Genomic DNA, 22507 nt, shown 5'->3' with positions numbered 1-22507 from the left:
CAACGGGCCTCACAGAGTTCCATGTGGTAGAGCCTCTTATTATGTCATGCTCCAGGAGGGAAACAGAGGCATGGAAGTTTTCAGTGTCAGTAGACCACACAGCTAGTTAGGGGTGGAGCTGGCAGGGCCCATCTGTTTAACTACTACATCTATTGGCCTAACCAGAAATGTTTGAAGTGTAAATAAGGACAACTAAAAAAATTTTACTTAGAGATAGAAGGTAGATTAAGACAAAAGAAATGCCATGCTCTTGAATGGAATGCCTGAATATTTTAAAGATGTGCATTTGCTGCAGATTCTCTTATAGGTTTATCATAACCCATAATCAAAGTATAAATGATTTTTTAAAATTTATTTCTTTATTTCTTTTTGGCTGCATTGGGTCTTTCTTGCTGCGCGCAGGCTTTCTCTAGTTGCAGTGAGCGGGGGCTACTCTTCCTTGTGGTGCGCGGGCTTCTCATTGTCGTGGCTTCTCTTGTTGCAGAGCACGGGCTCTAGGCACGCGGGCTTCAGTAGTTGTGGCACGTGGGCTCAGTAGTTGTGGCTCGCGGGCTCTAGAGCGCAGGCTCAGTAGTTGTGGCGCACGGGCTTAGTTGCTCCGTAGCATGTGGGATCTTCCTGGACCAGGGCTCAAACCCGTGTCCCCTGCATTGGCAGGCGGATTCTTAACCACTGCACCACCAGGGAAGCCCTAAATGATATTTTAAGTTGGTAAAATGGTTCCTGAGTTTATACAGAAGAATAAATAAATGAAAATAGCTATGACATTTCTGAAAAAATAACTCATGAATGGGTATTGCCCTACCCAATACTAAAGTACAAATCACCATCATTAACATTTTCATGGTTCTCAGCAAAAGACTAGCCTAACAGACCGAGGCTAACAACAAGGAGCATTAGAGCTACGCCAGGCAGCCCTGAGCAATTATTAACTCACCTTACCTCCCAACAGCCCACAAAGTAAATGCTATTACTATTCCCATTTTGTATAATAATTGAGGAAACTGAGGCACTTGCCCCAAATCACACAGCTGCTGAGTGGTAGGAACAGGGTTTGCACCTAGGCTATCTGGTTCCACCTGGAACACTTGATAAAAGAGAGGCAGCGCCACAAACCACTGGGACAGAGCGGATCCTTCTACAGCTGATACTGTGGAAATCACCATGTTTCTTCTTCCTTTATGATGTTTCAAGTTTTCTTCTTTTATCATGTCCTTCTGTTTAGAGAACTTCCTTTTGCTCTTCTTTTAGGGAAGGTCTACTGGTGAACAAATTCTTTTAGTTTCCCTTCATCTGAGAATGTCTTGATTTCCTCTTCATTTTTGAAGGATATATTGCTGGATATAGGCGTCTGCGTTGACAGGTTTTTCTTTCAGCATTTGAAAAATACTGTGTCACTTTCTTCTGCTCTCCCATAGTGTCTGCTGAGAAATCTGGTGTCATCCAGATTGTTTTTCCCCTATAGGTCAGGTGTCAGTTTTTTTCTGGCTGCTTTCAAGATTCTTTCCTATGTCTTTAGTTTTCTGAAGTTTAATTATAATGTGTCTTGGTGTGGTTTCTTTGGGTTTATCCTATTTGGATTTGTCCAGCATCTTGTATCTGTAGGTTTATGTTACATTTAGTTAAATTTGGGAAATGTTCCGTCATTATTTCTTCCAGTACTTTTTAAGCTCTGCTTTTTCCCCTCTCCTTCCAGGACCCTAGTGTCATAAATGTTAGATATTTTTAAATGGTCCTAAAGGTCCCTGAGTCTCTGTTTATTTATTTATTTATTCATTTATTTTGGTCTGTTTTCTTTCTGTTGTTTGCATTGGGTCATTTCTATTATTCTGTCTTCCAGTTCATTGATTCTTTCCTTTTTCCTCTCCATTCTGCTGTTGAGCCCATCCACTAAGTTTTTTATTTTGGTTATTGTATCTTTTAGTTGTAAAATTTCCATTTTGTTCTTCTTTATGTCTTCCGTTTCTTTGTTGAGCCTCTATATTTGTTCGTGTTTCGAGTGTTTATGATGACTCACTGAAGCATTTTTATTATTGCTACTTTAAAATCTTTGTCAGATAATTCTCACATCTCTGTCATCTCCATGTTGGCATCAATTGGTTGTCTTTTTTTTTCACTCAGTTTGAGATCTTTCTGGTTTCTGCTATGAAGAGTGATTTTTAATCAAAACCCAGAGATTTTCATACTATATGATGAGACTTGAGATCTTACTTAACCTTCTGTGTCAGCTGGCTTCTTTCTGATATCATTCTGTCAGGGGAGATGGGGGACATTGTTTCATCACTGTCAGGTAAAGGTAGAAGTCTTGGTTTCCTTCTCAGCCTTTGTTGATACCAGCAAGGAGAGGCTCCTTGTTACTGCTGTGTGGGGATGGGAGTTCTGGCCCCTCATGTGGTCTCCATGGACGCCACAGGTGAGGGGGGCTACCATTTGGCAGGACTGAAAATCCTGGCTTTCTCTGACACCAGCAGGTGGGAGTGTTGAGGTGCTTTGTTAACAGACCTGCAGAGTGGAAATCTAAGTTCCACACTTAGCCTCAGGGTTCAGGGTTTTTTGTTGTTGTTATTGTTGTTGCTGTTTTTTCCTGTGGTGTTTGGTAGAACAGCTATTGTCTGAAAGTTTTCTGTCTTGCTGGCTGCCCCTGTTCTGGTGGCTGCCCCTGTCCTGGTCTTTTGACCAGTAGCTAGAGAGATAGGGTTTTGTTGAGATTTCTTTGTCTGTCCCCATAGTCATTTCTGGTTGCCAGCTTCTTCAGCTCCATGTCTGGGATATAAGAGGCAAAACGAAAACCCAGGAAACTCACTACCATGTTGTTTCTAGGGTCCCAAGGTTCCTAGCTGGTCTGCCTTCCTCTCTTCACCCTACAGAATCTTATGTTTATTTTATATATAATGTCCAGGGTTCTTAGTTGTACTTAGCCAAGGCCTAAATTTTGAGATAGAATGTGGTCATCCTATACAGACATTTAATTTTACTGTAATTCAACAATACTCTCTGTGGTTGGAAAGGAAGAGAGAAAAAAGATTTTAGGTGGTGAGGGACTCTTCTGCCTACTGTTCCATTCAGTGAGTTTATGCCTTGAGAGTGGGTGTAATTATTCCTGAAACAGTTAATGCATATCATATGTCTGTTTGTGAAGGATTTTTTTTTTTTAAAGATTTAATTTTATTTTATTTTTGGCTGTGTTGGGTCTTCGCTGCTATGCAGTTGTAGTGTGCGGGCTTTGTTGCAGTGTGCGGGCTTCTCATTGCAGTGGCTTCTCTTGTTGTGGAGCGTGGGCTCTAGGCGTGTGGGCTTCAGTAGTTGTGGCACACGGGCTTCAGTAGTTGTGGCACGTGGGTTCAGTAGTTGTGGTACACAGGCTTAGTTGCTCCGCTGCATGTGGGATCTTCCCGGACCAGGAATCGAACCCATGTCCCCTGCGTTGCAGGCAGATTCTTATCCACTGTGCCACCAGGGAAGTCCCTGTGAAGGATTTTTAAAGTTTTACCAACTACTAAAGTGGAAAGCATGGTTCACATCACTATTTCACGGACATCTTTAGTGCTTTTATGGGCATCTTTGATGAAGATATTAAAAGGCTAATTGGAGGCCACAATTAAACATTAACTAACAAAGAATTCTCCTATTAGGAGAATCAATAAAATTACCTATGAGATTTTTATGAACAAAGCCAGGTACTGTATGTTCATGGAAGTTGTATAAGAATGAATGATTATGTACATATATATGTGTGTGTATATATATCCTAGTTATATTCAAATTACATATTTGAGGAGGTTCTTTTGTTTGTTTGTTTTGTTTTTTTGCATCTAGGTTTGCCAGATACAGATTCATGAAAAATTCATCAGGGATAATCAAGGAAAAGTAAAACCTGTGCTTGATAAGGAAAATAAAAAACTGCTCTGCAGAAAGTGCAAAACCTTTGCATGTTATACAGCTGATATAAGAGTGATGGAGATAGGCAGTCTTTTTAACAAATAGCACTGGGTCATTTTTTAGCACTCATTAAAGCTTATTATCTATCAGTGAGATATTTATAGTAAGAATACTATTATTCTGTTGTTATCATGGCCATGGTCCATGTATTTTTAAAAGGCTAAAAAGTTTAAAAGAAACCCTTGACGTTCAACAATAAAGAAATAGCTTAAAAATTGCTGCACAGCTACTTAATTATATATTACGTAGCCATTACAAATAATGGTTATGCTAAATGCACCATGGTATCCTGGATTAGATCCTAGAACAGATGAAGGATATTATTAGAAAAAGTGGTAAAACCTGTAGTTCAGTGTAAATCTGAAATTACTCGAAAATAAAGTTTATTAAACAAAGTGATTAGGAAGCTTATATAGTATAATGAAAAACTTCTTACAAACTAATGGTACAGTGGGAAAATTAACGAGGATAGAAAGTAGTAAATATGCTATGATCATAGCAGTGCAAAATAATAGCAGCAATACCACCATCACCACCACCACCAAAAAACCACTTATGTTTGTACCAAAAAAGGCTAGAGGAAGTATACTAAAATGTATTAATATTTTGAAGTGAGATACCATGATTTTTTCTCTTTCTACTATTTTGTGTTTTCTAAACTTTCTTCTGAGGATATGGATCACTTTTACAATGGAAGCAAAATCTCCTTATTTTAAAAACATGACATCTGCAGGGTAGCTTTCTAAAACTCTTAGATAAGGGTTAGAAAAATCTCCAAAGACAAAAATTGGATGTAACTATTGCTGCCGATTGGGGAGGGTGGAGGGCCTGGGCCGGGTCAGATGATGAGTTATTACTTTAGGGTTCTGTTTAGTCTTCAGAAAGCTGAGTCTTTAATCAGTCCAACATTGGAGCAAGAAGCGTATTAGGGGTAATACTGGCAAGTTCCCATACCTTTCTGAGTCTTTTTCTTTAGCAGTAAAAGGAAGGTCCTTTCAGCTCCAATTTGGGTGATCTTCTGTTGAAATGGCCCTTTTAGACTATGTTTTCCCGAGGGACTGGTTATGTAGGATCTGCGTTTGTTCTGTGCACTGTGGTGTTTATTCAGGTTTATTCAAACGTTGACTGGGGGCGGGGCCAGTGGACACATTAGTCCCTGAGCCTCTTCAGATACACATTGACCCTTTGTTGTTGTTCTCTGTATCCTTTGGATTCTTCCTGTCAGGGCCACTGGTGAACTCAGGCTTCACAGATCTTCAATAAATACCTCTTTGTTTCTGAATTAATAAGGAGTATCTATTTTGGGGAGCCAGGTTGCCTGGAAACTTCTTAGTCCTCCTCTTCCTGAGGTGTCCCCTGCCCCCTCACTTGCACCTCCACCTCCACCCTAACCTCCACCTGTGTCACTGGTGGTCAGGCTGCGTGGATTCTACTCTGGCCTTGAGGCAAATCCACATTTCCTTCTTACTCCATCTGTAAAAGAATTGGGATCCCGCCTTCTCATCATCTCTGATTATTGTGGAGTTTTCTTTTTTTTAAATCACAGTTATGTTCTGGTTCTAACGTTCTGTTTTGTATGCTACTCGATCCCTTCATCCGTAGGAATGCCATTTCACTATGGTTGGAGTTGCTTTCAGGGAGCATTTTGTGAGTAAGTTACACCCCAGACCAAAGAGCTTTGGGAGTTTTGAGAAGAGAGCAAAGATCTTCTGTGCCAGGGAGGACTGCAGCTATGACTGGGGAATCCATGTGAAGTATAAGGTATTTGAGATTCCAGTTATAAAGACTGAAAGTTTTGTGGTGGAAGATGTTGCAACTGGAGTTCAGACACTGTATGCAAAGTGGAAGGACTTTCATTTTGAGAAGATCCCATTTGATGCTGCAGAAATGTCCACTTGAGCTCAGGACCTCAGTCTGCAGGGAAGGGGTGACCTTGAGTGAGGAAGAAATTAGACCAGTGGGTGAATCACAGATCACTTGTACCACTGTCAGGATATTTTCCCTAAGGCTTGTACTGTACTGAGTATATATCACTTAACTTCTGTTGTTTTCAGGAGTTTGTACTGTATCACTTACATAAAACACGAGTGAATGAATCACAGCACTCAGTGAATCACTTTGTAGGTCAGTAGAGCTTGGGAAAAATGAAAAAGGCTTAACTTATTGCCATTCTTCCCTTCAGAACCCACTGCCAGTGTGCACCGCTAGCCACTCAGTACACATTGAGATAAATGAATGAGTGAATGGAATGTTGAAAGGTTTCCCATGCTTCCCTTTCTTTCCTTAACCTACTGTAAACTGGCTTTTGCCCTTAATAATCTACTGAAATTGTTTTTGTCAAGGTCACCAGCGACTCTGGTGGCCCAATCCACTGGGCACGTCTTAGTCCTTCCCTCTGTTTGACCTCTTTGCTGCTTTTGGCCCTGTTGAATACTCCTTTCTTGGAACTCCCTCTTGGCCACTAGCGCTTCTAACTCTACCCCAGTCTTTTCTGTTGGCTCCTTTTTGCTGATCCTTTACACGTTGGTAATTCCAAAGGTTCAATATATATACACATACAGGCATAATAGTCACATACACTTGTGTTCTCTATGTGTGGCATCTGATCTTAAAATTCTACAGTGGACAATTTTTAGTTATGGGGGCATTTAAATAATACAGTACTCATTGAGAAGTTGATTTCTGTTCTTTTGGTTTACTGTACATCTTGACCGATTAATTTGTTTTCTTAACCTGTGCCATTGTTCCCTTCGAATGGTCATTTCAAGCCATTTTCCAGTAATAGTTGATGGTCAACATTCGGACTCTGTTCTCAGGTAGGTCCCTTGGATGATACTGAAGAGGCAGTTTAATTTGGCTGTCCTTTCTATTAAAAAACTTAGAATACATATCCGAATGGCATTCCTGTGTCATTTAACAAGGCTGATGCTCCAGAGCTTCGTTTGGGGTTTTCCAGACATGGAGACAACTACCTGAGTTTTACTGTCTCCATCCAGGCCAAGGTATTTTATGTTCCGCTCAGGATAGCCTCTGTAGTAATTTAAGCATCTTCTTAAAACAGATTCAGATTAGTTGTTTGTAATTCACTAGGACCATCAATGGCTTTAACAAACCTCCAAACATCATAAAATGTTAATATGCTCAGCATAAGGGGTCGCATAACTCTTTTCAGATAGCACTTATATCTGAAGGCTTACTGGTGTCCAGGAGGCCACCCAGACCCCCAGATCAGTCCTGGAGATCAGTGGGGTGACCTGCTGCAGCCACCTCTTCCTCCTTTTGATCTGATGAGAGTCAGAGAACTTGCCAGTTACATAACTTCTCCTAGGCTTAATTTTCTTCATCTGCGAAACAAGGATAACACATACCTGTAAGAGTTAGTAGAGAGTTTTTTTTTTTTTTTTTAGTAGAGAGTTTTTAACTGAAATAACATAAAGTACTTGATATACATAGTAGTTGTTTGATAATGGTTATTAATAGTATTCTTAGTAAGACACAATAAAATGGGTTATTTAAGCCAACTTGCTTGCTAATTTTTATTCATTTTCCATTTATATTTTATTAGAGTATTAACGTTCTGGTCACCAGTTTTAATATGGGCTTTGTTCCCACACCACCAAGCAATTCACCAACGGGGTGTCCTACCATTCAACTCAATTCTGCCACTATCTGCCTGGAGATGGCGTCAGATCCCTACAAGTTAAGGGCTCAGTCCTACAAAACTGCCCCACCTCTTCCCTACTTCAGAAGCCAAATTGTTATTACCTGTGCCTCTGACCAATTGAATACAGATGAGAGGTTACAGCAACCTCCTCTGTGGGCTTAATTTGCTAGAGAGGCTCACAGAACTCAGAGAAACCTTTTACTTACTAGATCATTGGTTTATTATAAAAGGAAGTAACTCAGGCGCAGCCAGATGAAAGAGATGCATAGGGTAAGGTTTGGGGAAGGGGCTCAGAGTTTCTGTGTCTTCTCTGAATCTCTACGTGTTCACAAACCTGGAAGCTCTTTGAACCTTGTCCTTTGGGTTTAATGGAGGTTTCATTACGTAAGCATGATGGATTAAATCATTGGCCATTGGTAATTTATTCAACCTCCAGCCCCTCTCCCCTCCCCTGAGGTCAGGGGGTGGGACTGAAAGGTCTAACCCTCTAATCACGTGGTTGTTTCTCCGGTAACCAGCCCCCAACCTTAGGGGTGGTCCAAGAGTCGCTCCTTAACATAACAAGAGACACCTTTGTTGCTCTTATCACGAAATTCCAAGGGTTTTAGGAGCTCTGTGCCAGAAACTAGGGACAAAGACCAAATATATATTTCTTATAAATCCCAATCTAACAAGTATCTCTTTGTATATGTGAGTGCCCTTTTTGGATGCTGCTATTTAAGGACTCCAATAGGATGTATACAACATCCACTGGAAATCTATTTGAGAAAAGTTCTTGCAAGTATCTAAATAATTCAATTTGGATGAAGGTGAATAGTACAGCCAACAGAAGAATGCAGGCTAAAGCTGAAACAAGAAAAATAATTTCCTTGTTTGACTTTAGCCTGGAGTCAAGCCATTGCAGGCATAGAGCATGGAACAGAGTAGGCATTTGGTTAATATTTATTGAATGAAAGAAACCAGTAGGTAGGGTTTTAAGAATTGCGCACTCTTAACTGATGTCCAAATGCTGGTCGTTGGATTCTAGGTCAAAGGCTGCATTTCAGAACCAACTGGGGAGTCTTTTTCATGGCACATGCCCAGCCCCCTTAGAACATCCTGCCAGGGTGTGTCTAAAAACGTGTACGTTTTGAAGTTCCTCAGGTGGTTCTGATATAATCTGATAACAACCACTCGATCTGGTTAACTCTGTGGTCCCCACCAGTGCTCGCCTTGTGATATTTTCACCTGAAATGAAAAGTCACCTTCAGTCAAATGCCTGATTGTGTCACAAGGCCAGTAAACTGATTCCCATCCTTAAAACTGACATTATTATTTGAATTTAAAAACAAGCCATCAGGTCAGTGTTTCCTCAAGTGTGTCGTTTGAAACCCAAGTGCTGTGAGATGCTCTGAAGAAAGCAGTTCTGTGGGCAGATAGGATTCTATATTGTCTGCTGCCCCCTCTCCCCTCAAATGAGTGACTTCCAGTACACACTGCCATTGTGTGTCCTTATGTCAATTCTGTGGTAATAAGGCCCGTTTAACCCAGTGGTTCCCAGATACCCCGACCCTGGACCCCTTTTATTCATGGGACGTTGTTAACATCCTGTAGAAGCACAATAGCAGATACTCAGCCCTGATGCTGACTAGACAACCAGAACCAAACTGGAGTATTAATTTCAGGATCATACCAGTAACTCTGTTTTATTATATTATGTAATAAAACTAAATTCCACTCAACAAATCTGTATTTAAAAAGTAGATCTCAGTTTTGGGGATGCAAATTATTAAACCTGTTAAAAATATCAGCTGTAATTCTATAATCTTTGTGCACAATGATTAGGCTGTCTGGGTGAACAAAAGCTACTTGGATGTTAAATTCTGTTTGTGGTCATGACATTTAACAACTTCCAAAGAAGGTAGCCAGTGGAACCTTGGCTCCTGATTTTCAGAAGCAGCTCTCCGTTGCTCCTCATAACCTGCAGGGTGCGCCACACTGTCCTAACTCAACCCTGAAAGGCCAACTGTGCCAAAAATAAGGTTCTTCATTTAGGTGACTAGCAAACTTCCAGTATGTTTGGCCTAGGGAATACTGGGAGACAGATCTCTACAACCACAAATTATTAACTGTGACCCCAGAGCTGCCGGTGGCCATATCCCCCCGCACACGGCCCGCCCCAGAAAGAGGCCTTCACAAATGAAGGGCGAGAGGGGAAACGATAGGGAAGGAAACTGTTTGAGTCATAGATCCAATCAGACCTGCCGCCATGGCCACCCGTGTTCTTCAAGTTCTTTGAGCCAATTTTTTTTTTTTTTTTTGCTTTAGGCAGTTTGAATTGTGCTTCTAACACTACAACTAAGAGTCATGACTAATATATCCTTCTCCTAGATTATTCTTCACTTACATGAAGGCTGTCCCATAGCCAAAGACACATGTGCTTATTTGCTGCATTAAAAAAGTTGGTCAGTGAACTCACTGTGCACACCAAGGAGCGCTTGTTTCCCTAGGAGGGATCAGGCAGGAATGGATTTAGAAAACTAAGAACAAAGGAGATGGGAACCCCATAGAGAGGAAGGAGGGGCTGGGTCTAGCATAGAGCAGCACACTTCTAATCTGGAGAGTAAGCAGCCCAGTGCCTTCTTGAGAAACCAGGTAAAAAGGGTCTATTTGTTCAGCCTTGTGGAGAGCAAGGATGGGACACTGGCTGAGACATTTTATCAATGAACAAGATAGTGTGTTTGGAGGTAGAGGAGGGGAGTCCAGAAGTGAAGGGATCCCATTCCAGAAGTCATAGCTGCAGGAATCTGTTTCCTCATAAGCACTGATTGTGGGGAACCAGGCTGCTCCCACGCTCCACAATGGAGGGCTAAGGGGTGGACGTCTGTTTTCTCAGCCCTTCTTAGTGTTTTTATCCTAGGACTGCTCTTAATTTGAGGGTCACAGCCTTGTCTTGTGCAACAGGGTTCTGTTTGTAATTTTTATTCATGAACAGAAGCTAGATCCCAGGACGTCAGAGGCAAGGACGCTCAATAACCTGCCTTGTCCGTCATCTGGGAAGAGGTGGAGACAGGATTTGATCCTAGGTGTTCTACTGACCAGCGCACAAACCCTGAGTGCTAAAGTTGAGACTTAAAATTCATTACAAGAAGATTAATTTGTAAGCTGTTAAGGTGCCCTGTTATGGACTGAATGTTGTCCCCCAAAATTCATATGTCGAAGCCCTCCCGGACACTGTGACTCTGGAGATGGAACCTCTAGGGAAGTAATTAAGGTTAAAAAGGGTCACGAGAGTAGGGCCCTTGAAAGACGGAGATACCAGAGAGCTCATTCATTCGTGCTTTCTCTCCGTGCACATGCACTAAGGGAAGGCCATGTGAGGACACAGTGAGAAGGTAGCTGGCTGTAAGCCAGGAAGAGAGAGAGCTCTCACCAGAAAATGAATTTGCTGGAACCTCAATCTTGGACTTCCAGACACCAGAACTGTGAGAAAATAAATTTTTGATGTTTGAGTCACTCAGCCTATGATATTTCATTATGGCAGCTGGAGTAGCTTAAGACATGTGCCCTGAAATGACTTCAGTGATGAAAATGAGCAGATAACCTAGATGAAAATAAAAAAATTATGATCCGTTCACCAGACTACATGATTGCTACTGCTACCAGGCTATTGCCACCTTCTTGTTTGCTCCCAAATGAGGTTCAACACAGCCATTTAACCTGCATATTACTGACGTGGTTACAAAAAGAGGAGAACTCGAAGGTCATCCAGGCTTCAGGATCCTGCAGTCTGAGATCTGCTCTGCTCTACATATCCCAAAACGAGGGGCACACACACAGCAGAATTCAGTATCAAAGTCAAAAAGTTTTCCTTGAAAATAGATTTAATCGTATTCAAATTAGAAATGTTCTGCATCTCTCTCCAAAACCACATCTAAAGTTCTCTCGATACATGAAACATTTTCTGGGGAAAATGTTTGAATATAGTAAAAGAAACCTCCATATTTCTTCAGTGTTGATCTATCAAAAGGTACATAATCAAAAAATTTCAACCTCAGCCATCCACGAGGTGTCTGGATCATTCACTCTGGAGGAAAAGGCGGGGCGAGCGGATCACAGTCATGGCTAGGATTTGAAGTGAGAAAAAGTTCTTCTCTGCCTTGTCGGTTAACTTTGGGACAGTATGCAGAGGCAAAGGACTCTCAAGGGAAAGGTTTCATTGAGCAGAGGGTAACAGAGGAACCAAAAATCAGGCAGGAGACATTTGTGTTCAGCTGAACAGTACAGGCTAAGAGTGAAAAATCAACATATTCTGTGATCAGTAACTGTAAAGGGCTCAGCTCTCCCTTCCTGGCACAACTGACAATCCCACCATTCTAAGCTTCCAAATTCTAGAAAAAGATAAAAAGATTAACAAAAATAGAGCATGTAGAGACTGCTGATTTTGTGTGCAGAGGATGGGCACCGGAACCTTAGGGCACCCTGGGCTGGAAGCGCCCCTGCGTGGAGGGGAGGAGAGGGGAGGGGAAAGGCTGGGGTGGAGAGACTGCCACGCCAGGGCCTGCGGGCTGTAGGCACTGCGCTTCCTCCCCGCTGCGGCCAGGATGCCCATCTCCGAGGAAACCAGGGCCTACTTGGCCATCTTGCGAATCATGTAGTTGAGGATGCCCCCGTTGTGGAAATAAGTGAGCTCCACGTCGGTATCAAACCTCATGACAGCCTGGAAGGTCTTGCCGGTATCCAGCTGGGAGGACGAAGAAGCAGAGAAGAATCGCTGAGGGAGGAAGCAAGCCAGCCCTTTCCAGAGGCATCCTGCCCGGCCTGCCCTCAGGCTACCCCTCCAAGTGTGGTCCACACTCCGGCAGTGCCGGGGACAGGTGCACGCTGGCCCCAGCCCAGACCTGCTGAGTAGTAAGTTGAATTTTATTTAACAAGATCCCCAGTGTACTGATCTACACGGTAAAGCAAGCACTGCAGAGAGTAAGTGATGGAAGTGAGAGACACCTGAGAATTAGAAATAGCCTCTCAGGGCAGTAGCTAGTAGTGGCGTTTGGGATATTTTTTAAACATCCTCCAGGGACTGCCCGAGGATGGAAGTGTCGGCAGTCAGCAGATGTTTCGTTAAGGTTGTCCATTAGGCACTGGCCCAGCTGCTGACCCTGGGACACAGCTCAGCAGCTTAGTCTGTCTGGGCAGCTAGGTCACCCTGGGACCATGGTGCTGGTTCTTCATCCTTACCTCATCCAGGGCACTGTCTTTTTCACCTTTGGGCTAATCAAAGTCGGCCGCTTGGGGGTGAGGCTCAGGACGGGGTGAGTGTGTCTGTTCACAGGTTTATAATAAAAAGGTGTTTTTTGTTTGTTTTTTTGAGATACGCAGGCCTCTCACTGCTGCGGCCTCTCCCGCTGCGGAGCACAGGCTCCGGACGCGCAGGCTCAGTGGCCATGGCTCACGGGCCCAGCCGCTCCGCGGCATGTGGGATCTTCCTGAACTGGGGCACGAACCCACGTCCCCTGCATCGGCAGGCGGACTCTCAACCACTGCACCACCAGGGAAGCCCTAAAAAGGTGTTTTGTTTTGTTTTGTTTTGTTTTTTTGCGGTATGCGGGCCTCTCACTGTTGTGGCCTCTCCCGTTGCGGAGCACAGGATCCGGACGCGCAGGCTCAGTGGCCATGGCTCACGGGCCCAGCCGCTCCGCGGCATGTGGGATCTTCCCGAACCGGGGCATGAATCCACGTCCCCTGCATCGGCAGGCGGACTCTCAACCACTGCGCCACCAGGGAAGCCCTAAAAAGGTGTTTTGTTTTGTTTTTTGCGGTATGCGGGCCTCTCACTGTTGTGGCCTCTCCTGTTGCGGAGCACAGGCTCCGGACGCGCAGGCTCAGCGGCCATGGCTCACGGGCCCAGCCGTTCCGCGGCATGTGGGGTCTTCCCGGACCGGGGCACGAACCCGTGTGCCCTGCATTGGCAGGCGGACTCTCAACCACTGCGCCACCAGGGAAGCCCCTAAGAAGGTTTTTAAGGTAATGTGAAAATGCCCTTTCGCTGAGATTTCATCACCGTTCTCTGGGCTGAGATTGGGAGGAACAGGACACAGTGGGGCTGGCAGGTTTGGGAGGAAGGATGGAACTGATAACTCTATGAGTAAACAGAATAAATAATAAACCGACATAGTGTGGCATCACTGTGCTGGCAGGTCAGAAAGGTGCTAGTAGAACTCCTAAGTCTAAAGCATGTCTACTGAAGGATTTATTTTTCCTTCCAAATCCCACTGATTTCCTTCTAACAAGATTGATGATGAACACAGGGCCTTTGAGCTGGGCCTGGCATGGAAAGGCGCCGACTTACCTTGACCTGGACTTTCATTCGTGGTTTGAGGGTTTCTGGAATGCTGATAGTGTATCGTTCCCGCCCTGTGAGTCCTAGGGTGTCTGCATTCTCCCCGGGGAGATACTCGAGGGGGATCACCCCCATCCCGACCAAGTTACTTCGGTGAATACGCTCGTAACTCTCAGCCAGGACAGCTCTGATTCCCTGATGAGCCAACAGAGTAGTGTGGACAGTTTTTCTTTAGTTACACAGACACATTTTACTATGATCTATAACTGGCAATATACAGCAATGATCAATAAACCAGGATACTTGATTAACTAGAATATCCCATCCTCAAATGTTAGTTAACTGTAATATAATAGTAAGATAGCCCTAAAAGGTCTCAATATCTAGGGTACACTTTTAAGATCCCCTGAATCAGGGTTACTCAGGAAGCTTGTTAAAAATGTAGATTCTTGAGTCACAGATGTAGAAAACAAACTTATGGTTACCAAGGGGGAAGGGAGGGCGATAAACTGGGAGATTGGGATTGACATATACACACTACTATATATAAAATAGATAACTAGTAAGAACCTACTGTATAGCACAGGGAACTCTACTCAATATAATGACATATATGGGAACAGAATCTTAGAAAGAGTTATACATATGTATATGTATAACTGATTAATTTTGCTGTACAGTCGAAACTGACAGAACATTGTAAATCTATATTCCAATAAAAATTAATTTAAAAAAATGTAGATTCATGGGTACTACCCCAGGTCTACTGTATCAGAATCTCTAACAGGGAGCATGGGTGGGAGAAGACAGTGATTCTTTTAATTTAGGAGAACCATGGGTATAGAGCAGTAGTTCTCAAACTCTGCTGAATATTAGAATCACTGGGGAGACTTTTAAAAGCCCGATGTCCTGGTCTTTCCCCTTACCAGTTAAACCAGAATCTCTTAGAATGAGATCCAGGCACAGGTGTTTTTTTAAAATATCAAGGTGTTTCCAAATTTAAAAGCAAATTTATAGAGGAAGGGCAGATTCTTTAAGACAGTAGATATTTTGTATGGATTTATGTATATATGTACTGTATACTTATTTTGGGGGAAGTGGTAATCTTTGTAAACACAGGTCATTCACATCTCAAGCTCTGTGTAAAGGGCCTTGCAGCACTGCAGATCACAGCTGCCCTCTCTGCATGAGGACAGCCCGGGGTTGCCTAGTGGCCAAGGCTGGGCAGCTACAGAATGAAGTGTGTACGGCTGTCTGGGCAGACAGAACTTGGAGCAGTTCTGTAGAGAAGTCTAGACGTGTATGGTCAGGCCCCTCAAGATGGCTGTTCTCTTGCTCTTTGTACATCCCCTGCTCGACCAGTCCCTGCTTCACCTCCGCCCTACTCACATGAATGTGCTTGCCCCCTGCCCCTTAAAGTCAGAACGGCCCCACCTGCTAGTTTATTAAAGGGAAACATCTGCCCTAGTGGTGGTGGTTAACCTGAGGGGCTGTGAGGCACAGGCCCCAGCTGCTGGTTTCCCTGGTAACTGATGAGCCAACCTGACATCAATCCCCCCTATAAATGGTAGCCTCCTTCTCCCGCAGGGGAGGGAAGACTTGCTGTGTCCTGCTTGCTGTTTGCTGCACACGGTGGGCTGTTGCCCCAGGACCTTGCTTCCGATGTGTAAGAGCCCCCCTCTATTAAACCACTGATGTCTCTGTCGCTGTATCCGGGCTCCTTCTTTGGTCTTGTGGCTGGTGCAGCCCAGCAAGCCTCTAGAGAGCCCCTCGGTGCCAGGTCTCTTCTTATTTCCCCAGATCTCACTGTCCCCACCTGACTGCTCCCTGCAGCGCCCAGCTCCCTTCCTAAAATCCTTTCTTCTGTAATTTCTTAGGTTCTTTTCAGCAGTTTCTAGAAAAGGCAGGCCTTTGACAAATTACCAACTAATAAGAACATCTCCCCCCCACCCACTGCAAACTGATTGCCTAAAAAAAAAAAAAAATAGGTGTGATGTTCAAAGACATTTTTCAGAAGCCTGGGAGTCTGGAGGGCTGCGTGCCAGACAGCCATTTTTTTTTTACTGTACTTGTGGATATCAACTTACTTAGCATCTGCCAAGTGCATTGATTTGCTCGAGCCATCGTTATTTAAATTGATACCAGCTAAGCTATTCTACCCTATCCTGAGGATTAAAGTCAGTCACCAGGAGTGTGCCCTGCTTTCAGGGCAAGCAAATGCTCAAGAGGTAAAAGGCCCTGCGTGGCCCCTCCCACAGGGACACCTGACGCAGGTCAAGCCCTGAAATGGCTGAAGGTTCCAAAGAGCTGACTGTCTACATACAGAGAGGGCTTCCTTTTCTATTGAGCCTGTATGCAGACTTTTCACAGGCAGTGATAAGCAACTGTTAAAATGTGCATTCCCCGAGCTTATCCAAAGCTCAGGCTCCTTACTTTTTCCCTTCTGTGAACCTGACGATACAGTAGCAGTAGCTTATTCCTCACATTCACCTGGGACAAGAGCCTTGAATAAACTTCAGGTGTTAACCTCTGAGAACGTTATGACAACCATGAAACCTTCCCCATTAAAAAAAAAAAAAAAAGGCACATACTACACACTTCTGGATGGATAAACTTCGGGACCCTCCCCCCAGCTGTTCTGTAGACACCCCCAAAGATCCACAGCTCCCAGGATAGCAATGTTTGATCTAAGGGAAGCCAGTGAACTCTAGATTACCCTTCACTCAGTGAAGTAAATCCTGATCTACCAAGAAGCAGGAGATGAGTAAACATTCCCTGCTTTCCCGAGCTTGCTTTGCTCTTCTACATCTTGCAAAGTAAAGCAAAGCATTTTATTTCTGGCCTCCCTCCCAGCTTCCCTTCCGGTTCAGACGGGCAGCTGCCTGCGGGGATGTCTCTGCATCCTACTCACCAGTAGGAAAGGGCCCTTGGCTGCCCAGTCTCGGGAGCTGCCTGAGCCGTACTCTTTGCCGGCCAGAACTATCAGGGGAAGGCCCGCCTGCTGGTACCGCTCAGAGGCATCGAACACGTCAAGCTGAGGAAGAGAAGAGGAAGGTTTTACAGACACAGTAAAGGCACAGAGTGTGGACACGGGGCAGTGAGTCCTGGTGGGACATGCAGGGGCAGAAGTGCCTGTAGTCGGCCAAGCCAACGTAAAGTCAATGGAACACTCAACCAGTCAGTTGCCTGGTCTACAAATTTCCAGTTAACTCCATCTACGTACCTCTGTCAAATTGAATTTTATACTGTTAAGTGAAATGCCCAATTGTCCTAGTTTTAGAAAAACATTCAAATCCTAGGGCATCAGGGGAAAAATAGGAAATTAGATCAGTTTTTTTTTTTAACTCTTCCATTGATTAAAATATTTTACAGCTAAAGCAGAGAATCCCACCTAAACCTGGGTTTTGACTGAGTACCAGAAACTCAGTGATGGTCAGTTGTGAAGGGTAGCCAAACAGAAAGAAGGTCACGTGTTCAGAAATTACATAAAATGCAAACTCTTATTTGTCACCCTTCTACATGGAGGTCAAGGTAGAGACAGTAGAAACACTGATGGAAGCACCAATCAATAAAGGACAGGAAAGGATTAATGGACCTTTTAGTATATATGAGAAACATCTTACACAAATAGATTCATTTGTTTCTCACAGGAACTCTGAATATTCTGCTGAGCTGAGACTTCACAAAGAGATGATATCATTGCTGGTGAGTAATAAAACATTGTTTTCTCCTGGCTACTTAAGTCAGAAAATAAGATCTGTCCTAAAGAAGGAGTATTTGATTTGAAAGGAGCTCTAGAAAGGTGTCTAATCAAATTCTCAAGTAGGCTTTCACAAATTACTATTGCGGTGAAAGGATGGAGACAGTGGTTGATGTCACACGGCATCGCCTAAATCTAGGTAGGATTCTGTATGTCTTTAGCTGGATAGAGCTCATGAATATAGAAACTGTTTAAAAACAAACAAACAAACAAACAAAAAACCAGTGAAAGCCTGCTCTAGCCAAATAGCCTGGATCCTTTCAAAGACCAGAAAGAAACAACCTACCTGATATTTTCAGAGGTATCTATTAGTAGCTTTGTATATTAAGACTGTGGGAGTGTGTGTTTTTTAAAGTGCTTTCAAAACTATCGCAAAGCTGACAATCCCGTGGCAAAGCAGGTCTTGGAACCCAAGGTGAGTGGGACTAAGCAGGTCCAGGAACCCAAGGTGAGTGGGACTAAGCAGGTCTAGAATTGCAAGCTCCTGGCTTTTCTCATACATGAGCCAAACTGAGAGTAGCAAGCAGCTTATAAAGCATCAGCTCCTGTACTCTCCCGCTCTTCCGAAGAAAACATAAAATTTAGTGGTTTCTTCTGTTATTGTGCCTCTGTATCCCTAAGTATTTAATCAGCCAGTTCTTCATTTCTCCTTTTTTATTGTTAATTTCCTACTTTGATGATTTAGTTCTTTTAACCACCGCGCTCCTTCCCCTCCCCCACCCCTACTCTCCGCGGCCTTCTAATATCATTGTCATACATTTTGATTATGTAAATGCCACTTATAGCTGAGCCATATAATATACTCTGATTTCCTTTTCTTGGCAATTAAAAAAATTTTTTTCCACTGGGATAAAATTTTTGCATGTGTGCTCACCTATTTCTGTGTCCCTACCTGTTAATTAATTCCCAAATGCACTGCCTAAAGTATCAATACAAGTCTTCTCTAAAGACATTCAAATCTATCAGGCAATCTAATTTAAAAATCTTTTTCATGGGGTGTCACTCCTGGAACCCAACATTCCTGTGTGGACTGATGGCTCTCTGAGGACATGGTGCATTCTTGTTCTTTCCCCAACATCCTGTTGATTCCCTGTATTTCTTTTTCTTGGATCCTACATCTTCCTCTTTTTTTGGTTTATTACCTCGTTTTGGTGTAATACATTTACTAAGTAGCTTCTTGAGACTGGGACTGAGGGTATTTTTAAAGTTTTTGAATAGCTGAATGTGTTATTACTTTAATCTCACTTGGCTGGAAGTATGAGGGACACAGATTTTAGGGTCCCAATAACTTTCCTCAGTCTGTTTCTTGGGCTGCTGTGAGCGCGTCTGATCCCCAGGACAATGCACATAAGCTGTTTTTCCCTCTCTGAAGTTTCTAGATCTCCTTACCTCTGCTGTTCGTGCCGCGCAGCTTGTGGGATCTTAGTTCCCCAACCAGGGATCGAGCCCAGGCCCTCAAGCCGTGAAATCGTGGAGTCCTAACCACAGGACCGCCAGGGAATTCCCAACTTTGCTGTCTTAATTTCATAATGATGTCACTTGGAGTGGGTCTTCTTTAATCATGTGGCTGGGCACTCAGTGGACCTTTGAACCTGGAATCTCAGATTTTGCAGTTGAGGAATTTTCTTGTGTTAATTCTCTAATAATTTCCTCTCAGATCTTGTCTGTTCTTTTTAGCATCTCTATTCAATCAGATGTTGGCCCTCCTCGGTTCAGTCTTTAATTTTCTTACATTTTCTAATTTCCCCTTTGTCTTTCTATACTCTGGAAGATATTCTCAACTAATCAACTTTTCCTGTGAAATTTTAGGGGCTTTTCTTTTTTTTAAGGAGCTCTTTCTTGTCTTCTGATTACTTTACAGCAACAGAAAATCATCTCTTATCACTGAGGAGACAGTTGTTTTCCTTAGTTTTCTTCTACTCTTTCCATTATCTGTTGTCCTTTATATTCCTCTGTTCTTTGTCTGTCTTCCAAGTTCAAGGCCTGACTCAAATGTCTCTTCATCTCTCATTCTGTTTCCTTATTTAAGCTGAGGCACTAAGCAACTGACTAGGAGTTCTGTGCAATGGCAGGGCTGTACATGAGGGAGATTCACTGTGACAGTATCCTGGAGGCCTCCAAAGTCTGTAACTGCAAGTCCTTCCCCTTCATCTCTCGGGGATTTTACCATTTATTTGTATCTTTTTCACTTAATAGTTTATCATCCCTGCTATTCACTGAACAAATATCTCCTGGGCACTGACTTTGTGCTGGATCCAGGTGATCAGAGTATCTATGATGAATTTGCTTTACAAACATAGAACCAGTTACAAGTGAGGCAGTGTGTTTGGTGGTAAAGAGTGTTGACTTCGGACAGAGCCTGACTCCATGGGTTTTAATCTCAGCTCCTCAGACTTGTGAATTTAGGGAGTTACATGAGCTCTCTAGGCTCCACTTGCCAACTTAAAACAAGGAGAATTATGGTACCTTCCTCAAAGGGTTGTTATGAGGATTGAACAAGTCAGTATATGCAAAGAGCTTAGAACAGCACCTGGGATGGAGTAAGTTCCACAGACGTATTTGGCCGTTATCATTTTAAAATAATTTGTGAGGGTTATTTCTTAAGTAGCTTAACCAGTTTTCATGCGGTTTCACAGCATTCACTGGGAAGGGAATTGACCCTGAGGACCTGCTGCTGTGCCAGATGCTATGCTAGGTGTTTTACATGTCATTCCATTCCAGGTTAAGCCTCAGAGCCTTAAAAAGTAGATATTATTTCTACATCTCAAGTAAGAAAAATGAGGCTCAGAGAGGGAGACAACTTGCTGAGGGCTCCACAGCTGATATGAGGTGGAGCTGGGACTTGAACCCAGGCTTGTCTGACTTAAAGTGCAGGCTTCCCCACCTCTCATATGCTTGCCATCTGTGAACGGACAATTCCAGCTGTAATATGCCAACTCCAAATGGTTCCCATTAGGATCCTAGCAGGCCTGCACAATCCCGTACATTCCTTCTTTTCCTAGTGATATGGTAAATTAATTAAATGCTATTAAAGTTATATTGGGTTGGCCAAAAAGTTCATTCGGGTTTTTCCATACGAGGCCACCGGAAACCCAAACGAACTTTTTGGCCAGTCCAATAAAATAGCACTTCTTCATAAATATCCTCCACCTTAACCTGGAATTTCTCCTTCAAGTACTCTGAGCTGACGAAATCTCACTCAGAGGTTTTTAAGCTCAACTCCTAGGAGACTAGACTTAGTTAAAGCATGAAGCAGAATCTCTAAGCAGGAAAAGCTTTCCCAGTTTAAAGGGCCTCTCCATCAAGGATGAACTCTAATATACATGGACACCTGGCAAGAGGGACTGTACAAAGCAAGAGGTAGGATGAGCTGTGAAATAAAAAGAAGACCAAAAGGAAAGTGATGGTGCCAACGTCCAACCACCCAGAGCCTGAGAAATTCTGGCTTCTTAATGAAGTAGAAGACACAATACTCACAATTTCGCCAGTAGGCAGGTGGATAGTCTGTGGTGCCTGCTTGTTCAAGAATTTGTTTAATAAGCGGATATTGGCAAATGTCCCCCGCGCCATGATGGCGTCGTTACCTCGGCGGGAGCCGTAGGAGTTGAATTCTCGTGGAGTCAAGCTGATAACGAAAGCAGGAGGGGAACTGGTTTAGTGAACTGAGAGAAGATTAAACTTGGCTTACCCTGAGAAAAGAGAAAACCCACAAACCTAGGTGTTTCTCTAAGTCTGCTAAGTATTGTTCTCCAAGGCAGAAAAACTGTTCCCATGGCTTCAACTGAGGGCAGAGTGAGAGGTGGCAGGTGGGATTGTGAATCAGTATGCTCCCAGCAGCAACCTACAGTCTAATAAATCTGAGTAGAGCAATCGGGAGGGACTTTAATAGGAGTATTTATTTTACTGATTCAGTAGGGTAGCCTATAAAGCTTCACAAAAGGTAAAATACTAAAAATGGGTAAAAAAAAAACAAAGGAAGCAAAGGGAATACTCAGGGTAGGCCAGTCAGGTAGAGCCAAGAATGGGGACACATAAAATACCTTCTATAAACTAAACAGAAGTAGGTTCAAATATGTCCCTGAGTTACCAGGAGCTCAGTGCAATGAAAAGACACATAACTGGCGACATGACTTAGAATTTTCGTAAGATCAAAATCAGGGCAGTGCCAAAGAGGCAGACAGGAATAGCTATCGGTGGTCTTAAAATCAAAGAAAAATCTTGTCTGTGGGTCCCAATGAAAGGACACTTTGCAAAATGAGTAACAACATCTTAAAATGAACATGGTGACCAGTTCACTGGGCTGTTTCTTATAATGCTAGGAAGCGTGTGGTTAATGATTTATTAGTTAGATCTAATTTGAAGATTGAGAGTCTATGAATGGGCTTCAGGAGTAGGTGAGTGTGGCTATGAACCCCTGAAATTATGTCCAAAATGTGCATGTGCATTTTTATGAGAAGGTATATCTCCTTTCATTCAATTCTCTAGAGTATCAATAATCACCAATCTAAAAAGGTGTTGGTCACTGATCATTTTCTAGTTTCTTCCTCCAGCCTCAATCTTGTGTTTCCCTAGTTCCTCTGTTTGTTCTTAGAAGCCTTTTCTCCCATTCATTCACTCAACAACTTTTTATTGAGCACCAACTATGTGCCAGGAGCTGTTGTGGGTGAACAATGAACAAAACAAATTAAGATCTCTGCCTTTGCAGGGCTTACGTTCTAGAAGCTGGAGACAAAGAAATTTTTTTAAAGAGCATCCTACGCACGTGTTCCTAGATTGTGGTTAATACCTCAGAAAAAAGAAAAGGTAGACCAGGGCAAGGAGAACA

General features: G+C 43.2%; 2 protein-coding genes across 2 annotated transcripts in view; one reads left to right on the top strand and one right to left on the bottom strand.

Annotated features, from left to right (window-relative positions):
- Nucleotides 1-5957, top strand: part of RIGI (RNA sensor RIG-I) — a 38703-nt gene extending 32746 nt beyond the window's left edge. Inside the window, 2 exon segments of the mRNA XM_030832660.3 lie at nt 3817-3958; nt 5540-5957. Of these exon segments, the coding sequence (XP_030688520.3) occupies nt 3817-3958; nt 5540-5838 (441 nt within the window). The 3' untranslated portion in view covers nt 5839-5957.
- A 4027-nt stretch (nt 5958-9984) lies between these two features.
- ACO1 (aconitase 1) overlaps nt 9985-22507 on the bottom strand; it is a 60489-nt gene continuing 47966 nt past the window's right edge. Inside the window, exons 18-21 of the mRNA XM_030832659.3 lie at nt 21160-21307; nt 16834-16956; nt 13932-14117; nt 9985-12326 (exon numbers count right to left, since the gene is read on the bottom strand). Of these exons, the coding sequence (XP_030688519.1) occupies nt 12213-12326; nt 13932-14117; nt 16834-16956; nt 21160-21307 (571 nt within the window). The 3' untranslated portion in view covers nt 9985-12212. The remainder of the gene's footprint in view (nt 12327-13931; nt 14118-16833; nt 16957-21159; nt 21308-22507) is intronic.

This window comes from Globicephala melas, chromosome 6 (assembly GCF_963455315.2).
Source record: "Globicephala melas chromosome 6, mGloMel1.2, whole genome shotgun sequence".
NCBI classification, from domain to species: Eukaryota; Metazoa; Chordata; class Mammalia; order Artiodactyla; family Delphinidae; genus Globicephala; species Globicephala melas.
Note: the sequence above shows the minus strand (reverse complement) of the source record. Positions and strands in the feature narration are given on the sequence as shown.